The sequence below is a fragment of the Eleutherodactylus coqui genome, chromosome 1 (assembly GCF_035609145.1).
Source record: "Eleutherodactylus coqui strain aEleCoq1 chromosome 1, aEleCoq1.hap1, whole genome shotgun sequence".
In the NCBI taxonomy this organism is placed as follows: Eukaryota; Metazoa; Chordata; class Amphibia; order Anura; family Eleutherodactylidae; genus Eleutherodactylus; species Eleutherodactylus coqui.
This window is the reverse complement of record NC_089837.1, coordinates 39,033,933-39,052,859: the sequence shown is the minus strand read 5'-3', so window position 1 is coordinate 39,052,859 and position 18,927 is coordinate 39,033,933. Positions and strand designations below refer to the sequence as shown.

The window sequence follows — 18,927 nt, the reverse complement described above, 5'->3', positions numbered from 1 at the left end:
TTAACCGTAAAGCTCCACTCGCACCATTGGGTGAAGAACAATCTTTATTGTGCCCATGTACAACGACCATGTTTCAACCGCATGCCCAGTCTTTGTTGAGGCAACAAAGACTGCGGTTGAAACGTTGTCGTTGTACATGGGCACAATAAAGATTGTTCTTCACCCAATGGCGCGAGTGGAGCTTTACGGTTAATGTGCCCCTGGATGCTGCTCTTTTACAAATAGGCTGTTTGCACATTTATGGTTTAGGATCCAGAACCTGAGTTTGAGCGTGCATCGGAGATCCTATACAAAGACCTCCCTTTTGCATAAGGTACGTTTGTGTGCTGTTTCCGACCTAGTATTTGTACACAGGATTACACCATAGTGAAGAAGACTTCGGGTGACGGTACGACTCCCAACAGCCATCTCCATGAATCAGGAGGATGGAGCAGGAGCCAGACCCCCATCACAGAGGCTCCTCCTCACTTACTGATACATGAGCAGAAGATCCTAGAACTCACCAACAAGATCACTGAGCTGCTGACTGGAGAGGTGACCCTGCTGGGAATGCTGGGTAATTATACAGTAACAGCACTAGAGGAGTCTGGGTAATGATGGTATCATTGTGTTGTCAGGTTCCTATAAGGTGTCAGGATGTCGCTGTCTATTTCTCCATGGAGGAGTGGGAGTATTTAGAAGAACGCAAGAATCTGTTCAAGGATCTCAAGATAGAGGACCACCAGCTTTTTATATCAAAAGGTAACCAGATAGAGAAATACTATTGACATTATTATTTCAAGGGTATGTGGTATGTGTAGGATTATCCAACATGACCTTATTTTGGGATTTTTCACTAACCTCTCCTTAACCCCTTAAAGGAGATGTCCCGAGGCAGCAAGTGGGTCTATACACTTCTGTATGGCCATAATAATGCACTTTGTAATATACATTGTGCATTAATTATGAGCCATACAGAAGTTATAAAAAGTTTTTTACTTACCTGCTCCGTTGCTAGCGTCCTGGTCTCCATGGTGCCGACTAATTTTTGGCCTCCGATGGCCAAATTAGCCGCGCTTGCGCAGTCCGGGTCTTCTGCTGTTCTCTATGGGGCTCCGTGGAGCTCCGTGGAGCTCCGCCCCGTCACGTGCCGATTCCAGCCAATCAGGAGGCTGGAATCGGCAGTGGACCGCACAGAAGAGCTGCGGTCCACGAAGATAGAGGATCCCGGCGGCCATCTTCAGCGGTAAGTATTGAAGTCACCGGACCGCCGGGATTCAGGTAAGCGCTGTGCGGGTGGTTTTTTTAACCCCTGCATCGGGGTTGTCTCGCGCCGAACGGGGGGGGGGGGTTAAAAAAAAAAAAACCCGTTTCGGCGCGGGACATCTCCTTTAATTACATGGCCTATTTTGGCGTTCAGGACCAAGCGATTTTTGGTATTTTTTAGAGATGAGCGAGCGTACTCGTCCGAGCTTGATGATCGTTCGAGTATTAGGGTGTTCGAGATGCTCGTTACTCGAGACGAGCACCACGCGGTGCTCGACTCCATTACATTTCCTTCCCTGAGAAATTTGCGCGCTTTTCTGGCCAATAGAAGCACAGGGAAGGCATTACAACTTCCTCCTGTGACATTCCAGCCCTATCCCACCCCCCTGCAGTGAGTGGCTGGGGAGATCAGATGACACCTGAGTATTTAAATCTGCCCTGCCCGCGGCTCGCCACAGATGCATGCTGACAGAGATCAGGGAAAGTGATGCTGTTGCTGCTATATGGAGAGTGTTAGGTGTAATATTAGGCTTCAAGAACCCCAACGGTCCTTCTTAGGGCCACATCTGACCGTATGCAGTAGTGTTGATGCTGCTTTTAGCAGTGTTGCACCAATTTTTTTTTTTTTGTATATCGGGCGTGCAGACCATAGCGTCCTCAGTCTGCAGTCATTTTACAGAGTATAGGGGCAGTACTGGTGAGGCAGGGACAGTGGTACAGGGAAAGAGGTATACTGGCTATATAGGCAGTGGGCTTTTTCAAAATAATTGGGGAAAAATACTATATTTGGGCTGCCTGTGACCGTCTTCAGTTTACTGCGTGTCTGCTGGGGGTAGTAGTCGCTAATTAATACCCAGCTAAGCGTTACAGCAGGCTTGCGCATAATTGTTTCCTGGCTCTGCTGTGCCCGTTACTCGACCGCCGTCATCCCGCCAGAGGGAAACAGTATACATAATATACGCTGCATACGGTGTCTGTCTGGTTTTTCACCTCACCATTTAAAAAAATAGAAGCAAAATACTTAAGGCCTACCACTGGCCTTTGGCCACTTGACTGGTTCTGCCCTGTGAATTCCAGTAGCTCAGTCATACGCACCTAGGTTTCACTACAGGCTTGCGCATAATTGTTTCCTGGCTCTGCTGTGCGTTCCGTAAGCGAAGTCAGCCTCCAACCACAGGCCAATAAGCGGCACATTTAATTACAGCGTTCTGTTTCTGCTCTACTCGTAATACACCATGCTGAGGGGTAGGGGTAGGCCTAGAGGACGTGGGCAGGGGCGAGGACGCGGAGGCCCAAGTCAGGGTGTGGGCACAGACCGAGCCCCTGGTCCAGGTGTATCGCAGCCGACTGCTGCGGGATTAGGAGAGAGGCAAATTTCTGGGGTCCCCAGATTCATCTCACAATTAATGGGTCCACGCGGTAGACCTTTATTAGAAACTGAGCAGTGTGAGCAGGTCCTGTCGTGGATGGCAGAAAGTGCATCCAGAAATCTATCGACCACCCAGTCTTCTACGCCGTCCACAGCTGCAACTCTGAATCCTCTGGCTGCTGCTCCTCCTTCCTCCCAGCCTCCTCACTCCATGAAAATGACACATTCTGAGGAGCAGGCAGACTCCCAGGAACTGTTCTCGGGCCCCTGCCCAGATTGGGCAGCAATGGTTCCTCTCCCACGGGAGGAGTTTGTCGTGACCGATGCCCAACCTTTGGAAAGTTCCCGGGGTCCGGGGGATGGGGCTGGGGACTTCCGGCAACTGTCTCAAGAACTTTCAGTGGGTGAGGAGGACGATGACGATGAGACACAGTTGTCTATCAGTGAGGTAGTAGTAAGGGCAGTAAGTCCGAGGGAGGAGCGCACAGAGGATTCGGAGGAAGAGCAGCTGGACGATGAGGTGACAGATCCCACCTGGTTTGCTAAGCCTACTGAGGACAGGTCTTCAGAGGGGGAGGCAAGTGCAGCAGCAGAGCAGGTTGGCAGTGCGGTGGCGAGGGGTAGAGGCAAGGCCAGACCGAATAATCCACCAACTGTTTCCCAAAGCGCCCCCTCGCGCCATGCCACCCTGCAGAGGCCGAGGTGCTCAAAGGTGTGGCAGTTTTTCACTGAGAGTGCTGATGACCGACGAACTGTGGTGTGCAAGGTTTGTTGCGCCAAGATCAGCCGGGGAGCCACCAGCATGCGCAGGCATATGATGGCCAAGCACCCCACAAGGTGGGACAAAGGCCGTTCACCGCCTCCGGTTTGCACCACTGCCTCTCCCCCTGTGCCCCAACCCCCTTCTCAGGACAGAGGCACGACCGTCTCCCGGCCTGCACCCACACCCTCACCTCCGCTGTCCTCGGCCCTATCCACCAATGTCTCTCAGCGCAGTGTCCAGCCGTCGCTAGTGCAACTGTTTGAGCACAAGCGCAAGTACGCCGCCACGCACCCGCACGCTCAAGCGTTAAACGTGCACATAGCCAAATTGATCAGCCTGGAGATGCTGCCGTATAGGCTTATGGAAACGGAGGCTTTCAAAAACATGATGGCGGCGGCGGCGGCCCCGCGCTACTCGGTTCCCAGTCGCCACTACTTTTCCCGATGTGCCGTCCCAGCCCTGCACGACCACGTCTCCCGCAACATTGTACGCGCCCTCACCAACGCGGTTACTGCCAAGGTCCACTTAACAACAGACACGTGGACAAGCACAGGCAGGCAGGGCCACTATATCTCCCTGACGGCACATTGGGTGAATTTAGTGGAGGCTGGGACCGAGTCAGAGCCTGGGACCGCTCACGTCCTACCCACCCCCAGAATTGCGGGCCCCAGCTCGGTGGTGGTATCTGCGGCGGTGTATGCTTCCTCCACTAAACCACCCTCCTCCTCCTCCTCCTACGCAACCCATGTATCGCAATCAAGATGTGTCAGCAGCCGCACGTCACCAGCAGTCGGTGTCGCGCGGCGTGGCAGCACAGCGGTGGGCAAGCGTCAGCAGGCCGTGCTGAAACTACTCAGCTTAGGAGAGAAGAGGCACACGGCCCACGAACTGCTGCAGGGTCTGACAGAGCAGACCGACCGCTGGCTTTCGCCGCTGAGCCTCCAACCGGGCATGGTCGTGTGTGACAACGGCCGTAACCTGGTGGCGGCTCTGCAGCTCGGCAGCTTCACGCACGTGCCATGCCTGGCCCACATCTTTAATTTGGTGGTTCAGCGGTTTCTGAAAAGCTACCCACGCTTGTCAGACCTGCTCGGAAAGGTGCGCCGGGTCAGCGCACATTTCAGCAAGTCCAAGACGGACGCTGCCATCCTGCGGACCCTGCAACATCGGTTTAATCTGCCAGTGCACCGACCGCTGTGCGACGTGCCCACACGGTGGAACTCTATGCTCCACATGTTGGCCAGGCTCTATGAGCAGCGTAGAGCTATAGTGGAATACCAACTCCAACATGGGCGGCGCAGTGGGAGTCAGCCTCCTCAATTCTTTACAGAAGAGTGGGCCTGGTTGGCAGCCATCTGCCAGGTCCTTGGAAACTTTGAGGAGTCTACCCAGATGGTGAGCGGGGATGCTGCAATCATTAGCGTCACCATTCCTCTGCTATGCCTCTTGAGAAGTTCCCTGCAAAGCACAAAGGCAGATGCTTTGGGCTCCGAAACGGAGGCGGGGGAAGACAGTATGTCGCTGGATAGTCAGAGCACCCTCATGTCTATATCTCAGCGCGTTGAGGAGGAGGGGGAGGAGCATGAGGAGGAGGGGGAAGAGACAGCTTGGCCCACTGCTGAGGGTACCCATGCGGCTTGCCTGTCATCCTTTCAGCGTGTATGGCCTGAGGAGGAGGAGGATCCTGAAAGTGATCTTCCTAGTGAGGACAGCCATGTGTTGCGTACAGGTACCCTGGCACACATGGCTGACTTCATGTTAGGATGCCTTTCTCGTGACCCTCGCGTTACACGCATTCTGGCCACTACGGATTACTGGGTGTACACACTGCTCGACCCACGGTATAAGGAGAACCTTTCCACTCTCATACCCGAAGAGGAAAGGGGTTCGAGAGTGATGCTATACCACAGGACCCTGGCGGACAAACTGATGGCAAAATTCCCATCCGACAGCGCTAGTGGCAGAAGGCGCAGTTCCGAGGGCCAGGTAGCAGGGGAGGCGCGGAGATCAGGCAGCATGTACAGCGCAGGCAGGGGAACACTCTCCAAGACCTTTGCCAGCTTTATGGCTCCCCAGCAAGACTGTGTCACCGCTCCCCAGTCAAGGTTGAGTCGGCGGGAGCACTGTAAAAGTATGGTGAGGGAGTACGTAGCCGATCGGACAACCATCCTCCGTGACGTCTCTGCTCCCTACAACTACTGGGTGTCAAAGCTGGACACGTGGCCTGAACTCGCGCTGTATGCCCTGGAGGTGCTTGCTTGTCCTGCGGCTAGCATCTTGTCAGCGAGGGTGTTTAGTGCGGCTGGGGGAATCATCACGGATAAGCGTACCCGCCTGTCAACTGACAGTGCCGACAGGCTTACACTCATCAAGATGAACAAAGCCTGGATTTCCCCAGACTTCTCTTCTACACCAGCGGACAGCAGCGATACCTAAACAATACGTAGGCTGCACCCGCGGATGGAAGCATTGTTCTCTATCACCATAAAACACGAGGACCTTTTAGCTTCATCAATCTGTGTATTATATTCATCCTCCTCCTCCTGAAACCTCACGTAATCACGCCGAACGGGCAATTTTTCTTAGGCCCACAAGGCTCAGTCATATGACTTTTGTAAACAATGTTTTATACGTTTCAATTCTCATTAACGCGTTGAAACTTGCACCTGAACCAATTTTTATTTTAACTGGGCTGCCTCCAGGCCTAGTTACAAATTAAAGGGGTGGTCTCGCGAAACCAAGTGGGGTTCAGCACTTCTGTATGGCCATATTAATGCACTTTGTAATATACATTGTGCATTAAATATGAGCCATACAGAAGTTATTCACTTACCTGCTCCGTTGCTAGCGTCCTCGTCTCCATGGTTCCGTCTAAATTCGCTGGCAGCTTGCTTTTTTAGACGCGCTTGCGCAGTCCGGTCTTCTCCTTTCAGCACGAGCCGCTTCAGTGTGCTCCCCGCTACAGCTCTTCTGCGCATGCGCAGATGAGCTGTCACTGCTCGGGAGCGCGCTGGAGCGGCCATTCTGTACCATCCTCTGTTAGAGGAAGGTGCAGAGCCGCCCAGCTGTCCGGAGAAGCCGCCCAGCTGTCCTGCCGTCCAGGTAAGTGATGGGCCGGGGGGGGCTGTCGTCGCTGTCGCTGCGATGGGGGGGGCTGCCGCTGCGCCGGGGGGGGCTGCCGCTGCGATGGGGGGGCTGTCGCTAGGCCGGGGGGGGCTGTCGCTAGGCCGGGGGAACTAGCGCTGGGCCAGGGGGGTAAGTGATGGGTCGGGGGTGATGTTCACTGACAGGTGAAGGCCCCGGAGCCCAGCGCTGGGCTCCGGGGCCTTCACCTGGGCTCCGGAACCTAGCACTGGGCTCCGGAACCTAGCGCTGGGCTCCGGAACCTAGCGCTGGGCTCCGGAACCTAGCGCTGGGCTCCGGAACCTAGCGCTGGGCTCCGGGGCCTTCACCTGGGCTGAGGGTCTAGCGCTGGGGAGCCGGGAGCGTAGCGCTGGGGAGCCGGGGGCTAGCGCCGGTTACCTGCTGCCTGGCGGTGGGTGACTGGTCGGCGGCTGCGGGGCGTCTGGTCGGCGGCTGCGGGGCGTCCGGTTGCCATGGAGACACAGCTGGCAGCGTCTCGGGAGCGCGCACGTCGGGCTGCAGCGAGCGACGGGGAAAGAGCCGGCGGCCATCTTGGGGAAACGTTTATAAGTTGCTGAAACGCTGGAACGGTAAGTACAAACCAGCTAGAAAAGTCATTTACAGGGGTAATTAGTAATGTATGTTTAATTAGGGGGACTGGGCAAAAAAAAAAAATCACTGCTTCCTCGAGACATCTCCTTTAAGCCACAGTAACCAAAGCGATTAATGGGTTTCACCTGCGCTCTTGGTTGGGCATGGGCAATTTTTCAGAGGTACATTAGTACTGTTGGTACACCAATTTGTTTGGGCCCTCGCCTACAGTGTAATCCTAGTAATTTTTATGGGCTTCGCCTGCACTCATGGTACAGCAAGGTGTGTGGACCTACACTTTTGCTACATAAATGTAACTGGGGCCTTGTCTATACTGCAACTACTGAAATGTGAAAGAGACTGTTATCTCCCTAAACTGCTGCAACGGGAATGTTACTGTGGCCTGTCTTGACTGCTACTACTACTGAAATGGAACCAAGACTGTGCTCCCGCTATACTGCTGCTTCGAAATTGTTACTGGGGCCTGTCTTGACTGCTACTATTACTGAAATGGAACTAATACTGTGCTCCCCCTATACTGCTGCTAGTGATATGTTACTGGGGCGTGTCCCTAATGCTACCGCTGAAATGTTACTAATTCTGGGCTCTGCCTATACCGCTGCTAATGCTATGTCACTGGGGTGTGGAAACGGAGGCTTCCCAAAGAAATGATGGCGGCGAGGCCATTTCCCACCAACGCGGTTACTGTTAAGGTGCATATAACCACAGACACGTGGAGAGGACACGTAGTGCCTCAAAAACATCCCCCTCCTCCTCCAACAATGAAAACATTCTTGGCAAATACCTTTGCATTGGTCCGTCTGGTGGCAGTCCAAGAATTTCACCTTTAACGACACAACAAGAGAGCCCCCCCACCATCCCCCCACCACGGCCCACTTAATCCTGGCCACATTCCGAAAAACCAACTAAATAAAACCGCGCTACTAGGTCTGCAGTCGCCACCACATTCCCACCAACGCGGTTACTGTTAAGGTACATATTACCAGTCTGACTGGGGCATGCGCTGTGGGGCGAAGCCCACCTGTATTGTATCTGACGTTAGCTCTGCTGAGCAGGGCACTGCAATGGGATACATTTATGTACCGCCGATGGGTTCCAGGGAGCCACCCATGCTGTGGGTCCACACGGACTTAACATTAGGGATTTGTACCTGCCTGTGTCTATGTATTAAAAACCCCGGTCAGACTGGGGCATGCAGTGTGGGTCGAAGCCCACCTGCATTTAATCGGACGTAACATGGGCACCGCAATGGGATTTATTTATGTAACGCCGGTGGCTTCCTGGGACCCACTCATGCTGTCAGTCCACACGGAGTTGTACCTGCCTGTGTCTACTTATAAAGAACCCCGGTCTGACTGGGGCATGCAGTGTGGGCCGAAGCCCACCTGTATTTAATCTGACGTTAGCTCTACTATCCGGGGCACTGCATTGGGACAAACTACAGGAGCAATACAGCGCTAATGAGACGTGCACAGCTACGCTAGCATTGGAGTCCACTGTAGGCACGCGATTGCTGAGGGTTTGTGCAGAGGCCTATGTCCTGGGTGCAGTGAAAGTCCGCTTCCTGCCTAGGATTGCTGAAGCTGTGGGCCGAGGCCTATGTCGTGGGCGCGGTGCAAGTCTGCCATGTTTGGCCTCTCAGATCAATTTTTTGTTCATGTCTTGGGCTTCCTAGGACCCACCTATGCTGTTGGTGCAAACTTAGTTCCCATCGCGGTGTTTGACCTGTCTGGCACAAAGACACTGACTGACTTGGGTAGAGGGCAGAGCGCTGACGGCTTTCCCCTTGCAGTGTGGATTGAGCTATGCGACACCTTGACAGAATGAATACTGTGTGGCACATGGATTCCCCATTGCTATGCCCACGTTTGCAGCTCCTGACGGAGGTGGCACAGGATTGGAGTTCTCATTGCTTCTGTACAGCATTGTGGGCTATCGCCCCGCCCCTTTTAAAGAGGGTCGCTGCCTGGCCCTGCCAACCCTCTGCAGTGTGTGCCTTCGGTTCCTCATGGCAGATGCACTTATAAATAGACATGAGGGTGGTGTGGCTATGAGGCCAGCGTGTGGCATGAGGGCAGCTGAAGGCTGCGCAGGGACACTTTGGTGTGCGCAGTGGACACTGGGTCGTGCGAGGGGGTTGGGCAGCATGTAACCCAGGAGAAGTGGCAGCGGAGTGTCATGCAGGCAGTGATTGTGCTTTGTTGGAGGTAGTGTGGTGCTTAGCTAAGGTATGCCTTGCTAATGAGGGTTTTTCAGAAGTAAAAATTGTTGGGGGGGGGGGGGGCGCTCCTGCCGCTATTGTGGCTTAATAGTGGGACCTGGGAACTTGAGATGCAGCCCAACATGTAGCCCCTCGCCTGCCCTATACATTTCTGTGTCGTTCCCATCACTTTCTTGAATTTCCCAGATTTTCACAAATGAAAACCTTAGCGAGCATCGGCGAAATACAAAAATGCTCGGGTCGCCATTGACTTCAATGGGGTTCGTTACTCGAAACGAACCCTCGAGCATCGTGGAAAGTTTGACTCGAGCAATGAGCACCCGAGCATTTTGGTGCTCGCTCATCTCTAGTATTTTTCCATCTCCGTTTTTCAAAAGCCATAACTTTATTTTTCCGTCGACGCGGCCGTATCAGGGCTTGTTTTTTACGTGGCGAACTGTAGTTTTTATCAGCGTCATTTTTGGGTACATAGACTATATCGTAAAACTTTTATTATTTTTTTTATGATAACACGGAGAGAAAACGCGTCAATTCGGCCATAGATATTTTTTTTTACAGCGTTAATCATGCAGCATAAATAACACACTACATTTTTTCTGCGGGTCGGTACGGTTACAACAATACCAAAATTCTTATATTTTTTTTTAGGTTTTTACACTTTTTTGCAATAAAAACCCTTTTTTTGGAAATCTTTTTTTTTTTTTACTCTATCACTGCATTTAAAGTCCTGTAACTTTTTTATTTTTCTTTGTACGGAGCTCTGTGGGGCTTATTATTTCCGAGACGAGCTGTAGTTTTTATTGGTACCATTTTGGGGAATATATGGCTTTTTTGATTACTTTTATTGCATTTTTTGGGAGACAAAATGCTAAAAATTAGCATTTTGCCTCTTTTTACCGTTTTTTTAAAACGCTTTTTGCCGTACAAAATAAAAAGCATGTTCAACTTTTTCTACACGTCGTTATGGACAATACCAAATATGTGGGGTTTTAATTTTTTTTTTTTAAATGCTTATTAAAAAAAGCACAAAAAAGGGGTTTAACTTTTTTTACATTTTTTCTTTTCTTTTTTTTTTACACTATTTGAGTCCCTCTGAGGGACTTACAGTACAGCACTTATGATCGCTGTGATAAGGCATGGCAGGGCTACTGCTCTGCCATGGCTTATCACTTGTACAGCGATCATAGGCATTGGCAACACAAAACACCAGTGTCTGGCGTCCTGTTGCCATGGCGACAGGCCGGGCTCTCGCAATAACATTGCGAGAGGCGGCCGGAGACACAGAGGGAGCCCGCTCCCTCTGTGAACTCTTTCCCTGCCGCGATCTACTTAGATCGCGCTATCTGACAGCCAGCGCCCGCTGCGGAATAGCGCGAGGTCAGTCATGATCTCACACTATGCCGATGACGTACTGGTACGTCATTTTGCGCAAAGTACCAGGCTCCCATGACGTACCGGTATGTCATATAGCGGGAAGGGGTTAAATATGTGGACAATTATTTTTGTTTTTTTCAACTTTTTTTTTTTTTTATGGCGATCAGTATGGGATCTAACAGGGAACCAGTCACCTGGCTTCTGCTGCCCGAACCACGGTGTGCCTGTTTTTCAGAGCTATACTAAAAGCATTAATAATATGCTGACCCATGATCTGCATAGAGTTAGAGGTCCATCACCGGGCTTTACTTTATATCTCTTAATTTTAAAAAGTTTTACAATTTTTGCACGTGTTAAATTAGTGTCAAAAATGTAGTTTTTCAAATAAATGGAAATGTACAACAATTAGAGATGAGCGAACTTACTCGGTTCGGGTGTTTTTGGACCCAAGCACCGCTTTTTCCGAGTCACTGACCACACTTTCCTTAATCTCGCCATTTTCTTTTTTAATTACACAAGTCCTTTTAGTCTATTTTTACTGCCAATGCAAAACAGAATTTCATGAAAACTGTCCCAAGTACTTGTTATGCGCAAAGAGATAATTATTCTCTGTTAAAGTGTCATTAAGGTGCAAACAGGACACTATGGGGTTAAAGTTCTGAGGGTTTTTCTTTGAGTTTACCCTAAAATTTTAAAATAAAATTCCAGATCCATGATTCTTAGTTCGGCTGCACACGGACGGATTTACATTACGGAATCCGCAGCAAATAGCACGGTATGGAAATGGTATTTCCTGCACACGAGTGGAAATCAATTGTGAGTTTTCGCTCGCAGAGGAATAATCGCAGCATGCTCTATTTCAGTGCGGATTACGCACGGCTTCTATTGAAGTCAATGGAAGCCATCCGACCCGTGACTCTTCCGCAATGATGATGTGGGAAAAGCAGTAATTAAAAAATAAAAAAAACGCTGCGGGCTTCTACATGTGGAACCCGACCCGGTCGTGTGCAGCCGGCCTTAGGAAGCACCTATTTCACATTTATAAAGACTGCCACCATCTTTTTGCAGTTCTCACTGAGAGCACCATAGGGTAGTGACAGTTACACGGATTACAGGGATATGTCTGCTCTGTGGATCTGTGCAGTCGTTTTGGAGAAACTTGAAAATTATTAGTAGCAGCCGGACATAGAAATAGACCTGAATATTCATGATCTGCAGCCTGGCCACACCCACCCAGCGCTCCAACCAATGATTGGCAGCTCACTTTATATGCACAGTTATAGACAGCAGTCAGTCAGTAGCTGGAGGGTGGGGTGGATGTAGCTAGCATACACCTAATGAATATCCAGGACTACTTTAAGTAGTCCTCTATGCATTTGCTGCTACTGATAAAAGACAAAAAACTACTGCACAGACGCACCCAGCAGACATATGGCTGTAAGCAGTGTGACTGTCACTATCTTGTGCTGCTTGCAGAGACGGGTGCAAGAAGATGGGGACAGCTTAAGTAACAGCTGAATTCAGAGGCCACTTCATTAGGTCCCCTTTTTAGAACTTAAAGGGGTTGTCCCGCGGCAGCAAGTGGGTCTATACACTTCTGTATGGCCATATTAATGCACTTTGTAATGTACATTGTGCATTAATTATGAGCCATACAGAAGTTATCAAAAGTTATTCACTTACCTGTTCCGTTGCTGGCGTCCTCGTCTCCATGGTTGCCGTCTAATTTTCGCTGTCTAATGGCCAAATTAGACGCGCTTGCGCAGTCCGGGTCTTCTGCTTTTCTCAATGGGGCTCCGTGTAACTCCGCCCCGTCACGTGCCGATTCCAGCCAATCAGGAGGCTGGAATCGGCAATGGACCGCACAGAAGCCCTGCGGTCCACCGAGGGAGAAGATGCCGGCGGCCATCTTCACCGGGTAAGTAAGAAGTCACCGGAGCGCGGGGATTCAGGTAAGCGCTGTCCGGTGTTCTTTTTTAACCCCTGGAACCGGGGGCGGGGGGGTTGATTAAAAAAACAAAAACAGTTTCGGCGCGGGACAACCCCTTTAATAGGACGCTCTTTACCAGTAAAAGAGCCTAAATACTAAGTGGGATGGATTCAGTGGGGTGCTGGAAACCTTTATTACAGATTCTGATTGATAACTTCCCTCTGTCTATGCCATACATCATAAAGATGCTTCATAAAACCGAGAACATGAGACTGTGTGGGCCTCGTTGACATGGTCATGAATTCAACCTGAGATGCATTTATTAGGGTGTTTTTACAGCATTTTAGGAAAAACCAAACTACAGCTTTTGATGCAGTTTTGTGGCAGATTGTTCTTCATTTTTGTTTTTAGCCAAAGTCAGAAGTGGACGCAGCAAGGAGAACATATATACCATTATATACTTCACATTCATTTTGAATCCACTTTTGACTTTAAATCAAAAACTGCATGAAAACCAGCACCTTTTTTTCCCCAAGAAATCTTGTGTCAAACCAGAATGAAATAGTTTAAAGCTGAACAACCGCTTTAAGTTAGACTGTGGCCATGATCAGTTGTCAAAAACAGTATTTCGTTAAATAATATTAACCTTTTCCCATCCACTGTCTGACGTGTTCCTACATTGTGATTGAAGCCTGTGCAGCTCTGATGTCGGAAGACGTCCAGCCGGGTATTTTTACTGTATATTACTGGCCGCTCTGTTGTCAGGGGCCTCTGTTGTCTTGATTCCAAGACAAGATTGTGATTTTCAGATTTTTGAATTACGTTTACATTATTGAACATCTCACAGAATGTGGACCGGCATCGGGGTCTTGGCCGTTGATACATTTTTAATTATTGGACAAAGTTTAATAAGGCTGGAATCACACATGCAGTTTTTGTTTTGAATGAAAGCCAGAAGTAGATGTAAAAGTAATGGAAATATACAAGAAGAGCTTAAAAGTCCCCATCCAAATAGATCCACTTCTAGCTTTAGGTTAAAAAATACCTGCCTGTTTTTCTAGTTTAATATGAATGTTATAAATTTGTCTACTTTTGTAATTTAAAAATTGCAAAATCAAATTTTAATCCTAACAGAAAATCCCAGTGAGATCTCTGATGGAAACCCCATGTCACCGCTAAACTGTAAAGTAGAAGATAAAGACATTGTGCCGCACTCTTCAGGAGAAAATCTTAATAACATTATTGTACATCCAAAATTTGAGAGTACAGATCTATTATATGATTGCACTAATCACAAGGAACTTTCGCTTGACCAATCACAGAATGTTTCTACAGGTACAGGTGAGAAAATGTTTGGAAAATGTGGAAAGCAGGTTATAAACAACTCAGGTCTTTTTATGCACAGAATCACTCACACGGGAGAGAAACTATATTCATGTTCAGAATGTGGGAAAAGTTTTACAAATAAATTCAATCTTGTTAGACATGTGAAAATTCACACAGGAGAAAAGACATTTTCATGTACTGAATGTGGGAAATGTTTTACATGTAAATCCCAAATTGTAAAACATCAGACAATTCACACAGGAGAGAAGCCATTTCCATGTCCAGAATGTGGGAAATGTTTTACAAATAAATTCAATCTTGTTAGACATGTGAAAATTCACACACGGAATAAGCCATACTCCTGTTTAGAATGTGGGAGAGGTTTTACATCTAAATCACTAATTGAAAAACATCAGAGAATTCACACAGGAGAGAAGCCATTTTCATGTTCAGAATGTGGGAAATGTTTCACTACTAATGGCAAATGTAAGGCTCATCAGAGACGTCACTCAGGAGAGAAGCCATTCTCTTGTTCAGAATGTGGGAAATGTTTTACAGAAAAATCATCTCTTGTTAATCATAAAAAAATTCATACAGGAGAGAAACCATTTTCTTGTTCAGAATGTGAAAAATGTTTTATGGTAAAATCAGATCTTGTTAAACATCAGAGAGTTCACACAGGAGAGAAGCCGTTTTCATGTTCAGAATGTGGTCAACGTTTTAGAGGTAAATCAAATCTTGTTAGTCATATCAGAATTCACACAGGAGAGAAACCACATCTATGTTCAGAATGTGGGAGATGTTTTTCCAATAGAACAGATCTTGCTCGACATTTGAGAAGTCACGCAGGAAAGAAACCGTTTCCATGTCCAGAATGTGGGAAAGGTTTTACAGTAAAATCATCTCTTGTTAAACATAAAAGAATCCACACAGGAGAGAAACCATTTTCTTGTTCAGAATGTGAGAAATGTTTTATGCTAAAATCAGGTCTTGTTAAACATCAGAGAATTCACACAGGAGAGAAGCCGTTTTCATGTTCAGAATGCGGAAAATGTTTCACTTCTAATGCCAAATATAGGGATCATCAGAGACGTCACACAGGAGAGAAACCATTTTCATGTTCAGAATGTGGGAAGTGTTTTGTGCTGAAATCAGATCTCGCTAGACATGAGAAACTTCACACAGCAGAGAAACTGTTTTCATGTTCAGAATGTGGAAAATGTTTTATGATTAAATCAAATCTTGTAAGACATGAGAAAACTCACACAGGAGAGAAGCCGTTTTCATGTTCAGAATGTGGAAAATGTTTCACTAGTAATCGCAAACGTAATGATCATCAGAGACGTCACTCAGGAGAGAAGCCGTTTTTATGTTCGATATGTGGGAAAGGGTTTATGGAGGAATCAGATCGTCTTAAACATCAAAGATGTCATTCAAAAAAAAGTTGAGTTGATGTTTTAGATGTGGAAAATACTTTACTAGGAAAAACATTTTGAAAAATCATCAGAGAATTCACATAGAGAAGAACTCATATTCTTCTTTGGAATCTGGGAGATGTGAAGTAAGCCTTTTAATACATCAGTTTATTCACAGACCTTGTCAGTAGCAGTCAGGAAAAGAGTTCATTTTTGTGTGGAATAAACCTGCATCTAACAATCAAAATTACTGTTACCTGAGGCCAACTGTGAATGGGATCCATATGAAAATGTATTGTGGATATAAGGAATAAAAGAAAAGGAGCCGTTATTTTAAAATGTCAAAATGGTAGACATCAGAACAACCTTATGTGTGTCGAGTTGATATGATTCTTCATCATAGGTCCTACAACTGCAACATGCAAACGATTTATTAAAATAAATAATAATGGTGCCACAGAAACAATTAGTGACTTGTCTGTTGTCAACCAGTAACATATACCAAAACTGAAGCTGCGAAAATCCAGTTAATTAACATGTGAAAAAAAATCAAACATCTAGTTAATAAGCCCATTTGATACGGCATAGTGGTGCTTACTAAAGACATCTACTTTTTTGAATCAATGGGTCATGCAACTTTTGCAAACCAATCAGAGACTGAACAAAGTATACATCAATATGCATATTAGACCTCATGTGTGAGTGTATACAGGGTGACCCACTCGCTGGAGGCCCAGAAAATCAGATTTCATTCCAAGACTAATTAACATATTTTACTGAAATTTGATCAAAACATACCAGGAATTCATCATAACATATTGTTCTAGCACTCCTTAACCCGAATGCTGCCAGTCATACAACAGCAGTCACCAGCAAGGGAGATGGAAGGGCTAGTCTGCTTGTCTTGCCCAGCATACCAAGCCACCCTAAAAGCCATATTTTGCTTCAGTCATGAAGTCAATAGAAGCATGTGCTGCCCTCCGGAGGGAAAAGTTGACTGGATTAGGCCCCAGCTGTCCTAGAATTGAAAAAGGAACCTCCCGCAAAAAAGTGCTGCAGTTACACAGGATGCACTTGACTGCCAATAGGGGATACTTCAGGGACCTGTTATGAGGGGTTTCTGATTATCACTCACTAAGATGTGTTTTGACTGAAGTTCATTAAAATGTGTTCTTTAGTATTAGAGCTGATTTTTCCAGGGCTCCGGTGAGTGGGACACCATGTATGATGATGGTAAGGAGATGTATACGAGGGGCTGCTGATAAGTCTTTGACTTTACCTAGAAAGAAACGAGATAGGGAGATGAAACTTTACATTTCTTCCACATCCTCTCCACTGATGCCAACACACTTCTTACATCGGTATTCCAAGTTCTGTAAGCCTTGCAAAAAGAAGGATTTTGGTTGTGCCTCAAACCAGTCATCCGTAGCAGCCATGGCATCAGAAATGGTGTGAAATTTGGTCTCCTTGAGGTTTTTCTTCAGGTTTGGAAACAAATGATAGTCGGAGGGAGCTAGATCTGGTGAATAAGGTGAGTGGTCAACCAGCTGGAAGCCTAGCTCCACCAGTTTTGTCGTGGTCGCTTGTGCAGTGTGAGCGGAGGCGTTGTCTTGGATGGATATCGGTGATCATGTGACTGGGAACCACATACAGCGGTCCCCGGTGAAATCTGCCTGCACTCGGCTATATTTGACAGCTAGTTGCAGGGAGCTTGTAAATTTACTCCCTGGGCCTTCTGCGCATACACGCCACATCATGGAGGATGGGACATCACGGAAGACGCGGGTGAGTATTTTTAGCTCCCTTTTTTTCAGCTCCATATAGTCCGATCCATGGGGGCAGCAGAAACATTTATCTTTTTTACAGATCATATCCATGAGAGGGGATGAAATTACGTACCTATAGCCCCCGGATTTACCCGTGGACCTTGCCCCAGCTACTGCGCACGCGCCCGTCGCCGAGGTGGTGGACGCATGCGCAAAAGTCACAAATTGCCAGGGTAATTTAAGATCTCCTAGCTACTAAACGTAGCCAAGAGTCTGGAGATTACACAGGAAGGCTGTGTCCTTGGTCACATGATCGCCGCTATCCAAAGGATAACGGCAATCATGTAAAAGTTAAAAAAAGTTAAAGTTTTACCTCCCGCCACGGATTCAATCCATGAGGAGAGGTGAAATTACTTAAGGCCTCTGGCGATGTTCCTCGACGGGATACTTATCCGCAGACCTTTCCCCAGCTTTGGTGCATTTGCCCATCGCCGAAATGGCAGACGCAAGAACAGAAGCTGTGGAGGACCCGAGAAATTTAAAATCTCCTTTATCCTTGTTACTAAAGGTAGCTGAGAGCCTGGAGCAATAACAGAGGGCTGTGGGGAGCGGTCTACGGTCATGTGATCACTGTTATCCAATCACGTAAAAGTTAACACAGAAGGTGGCTGTCATGTCATTGCCAGCACACCTTTGCTACTGTGGGTTCTTGTCACATTGAGGTTTGATGCTCCATCCGGTTTGGTCCCCGTTGTGCATACAGACAGAAGATTAGGGCCACAATGGGTAAGTTTCTGAGCACAGGACAAACAGGGATTTCTTCATTCATATGTGTGCTGTACAAAAAAAAAACCTGTTGTTAAAATGACACAATTGCCAATTGTCTTCTGCTTTGCTTAGATTCATTCAAAAACTGTGGGGTCAAAATACGCAGTACACCCTTAGATGAACTCGTTAAGGGGTCTAATTTTCAAAATGGGGTCATTTGTGGGAGTTCTCCATCGTTTTGGCCGCTCAAGGGCTCTACAAATGTGCTATGGGGCCTAAATCACCTTCTGCAGCTCCTTTCGGTTTGGGCCCTGTTGGGCACATGGACATTAGATTAGGGATACAACGAATATATTTCTGAACACGGGACAAACAGGGGTATCCATTTTGGGGTGCAAATCCTCATTTTTATGTGCACTATAGAAAAAAACTCTTTAAAATGACATATTTGCAGAACAATGAAAAACTATTTTTTTCTCCTCTAAATTGCATTAACTCCTGAAAAGAAACTGTGGGGACAAAATACTCCTGACCCCCTCAGTGAATACATTAAGGGGTGTAGTTTTTAAAATGGGGTCATTTGTGGGGGTATCTATCATTCTGACACCTATGAGCCTTTGCAATCTTGGCTTGGAAAACAAAGTGTTCCTCAAAATGTTGATAATCAATGTTAAAGTTGTATGTCTCCTAAATGGTTAAAAAAACTCTGAAGCTTTTTAAATGTGTCCAGAATAAAGTAAACAGATGGAAATATATATCTTATCAAAAATGTGTTCAGCATGTTTGCACATATTTGAGATATTGCAGTTGAAAATGTGAAAAAAATAAGTTTTTTCAAAGTTTCCAAATTTTGGTGCTTTTAATAAATATAGACAAATTTTACCTGCCTATTTGTACCACCTAAATGAAGTAAAACATGTGTACTTCAATGTCAGAATCACTTGGATATGAAAAAAAACTTTACGGAGTTATTCTATGTTAAAGTGACATGTCAGATTTCCAAAATTTGGCCAGG

At 47.2% G+C, this 18,927-nt stretch overlaps 2 protein-coding genes across 2 annotated transcripts in view; both read left to right on the top strand.

Moving 5' to 3' along the window:
- LOC136607684 (zinc finger protein 271-like) overlaps positions 1-18,927 on the top strand; it is a 521,708-nt gene that overhangs the window by 43,502 nt on the left and 459,279 nt on the right. The gene's annotated exons all lie outside the window — the stretch shown is intronic.
- Positions 504-18,700, top strand: LOC136607949 (zinc finger protein 84-like). Its single transcript, XM_066589074.1, has 2 exons — positions 504-741; positions 13,772-18,700. Exons 1-2 carry the CDS (start codon positions 594-596, stop codon positions 15,409-15,411), a joined length of 1,788 nt encoding a protein of 595 aa, XP_066445171.1. The 5' UTR covers positions 504-593; the 3' UTR covers positions 15,412-18,700.

Coding starts and splice junctions, on each gene's coding strand:
- LOC136607949 (XM_066589074.1), top strand. CDS start 594: ATGATGGTATCATTGTGTTGTCAGGTTCCTATAAGGTGTCAGGATGTC. Junction 742..13,771: donor CCAGCTTTTTATATCAAAAG/GTAACCAGATAG, acceptor TAATCCTAACAG/AAAATCCCAGTGAGATCTCT.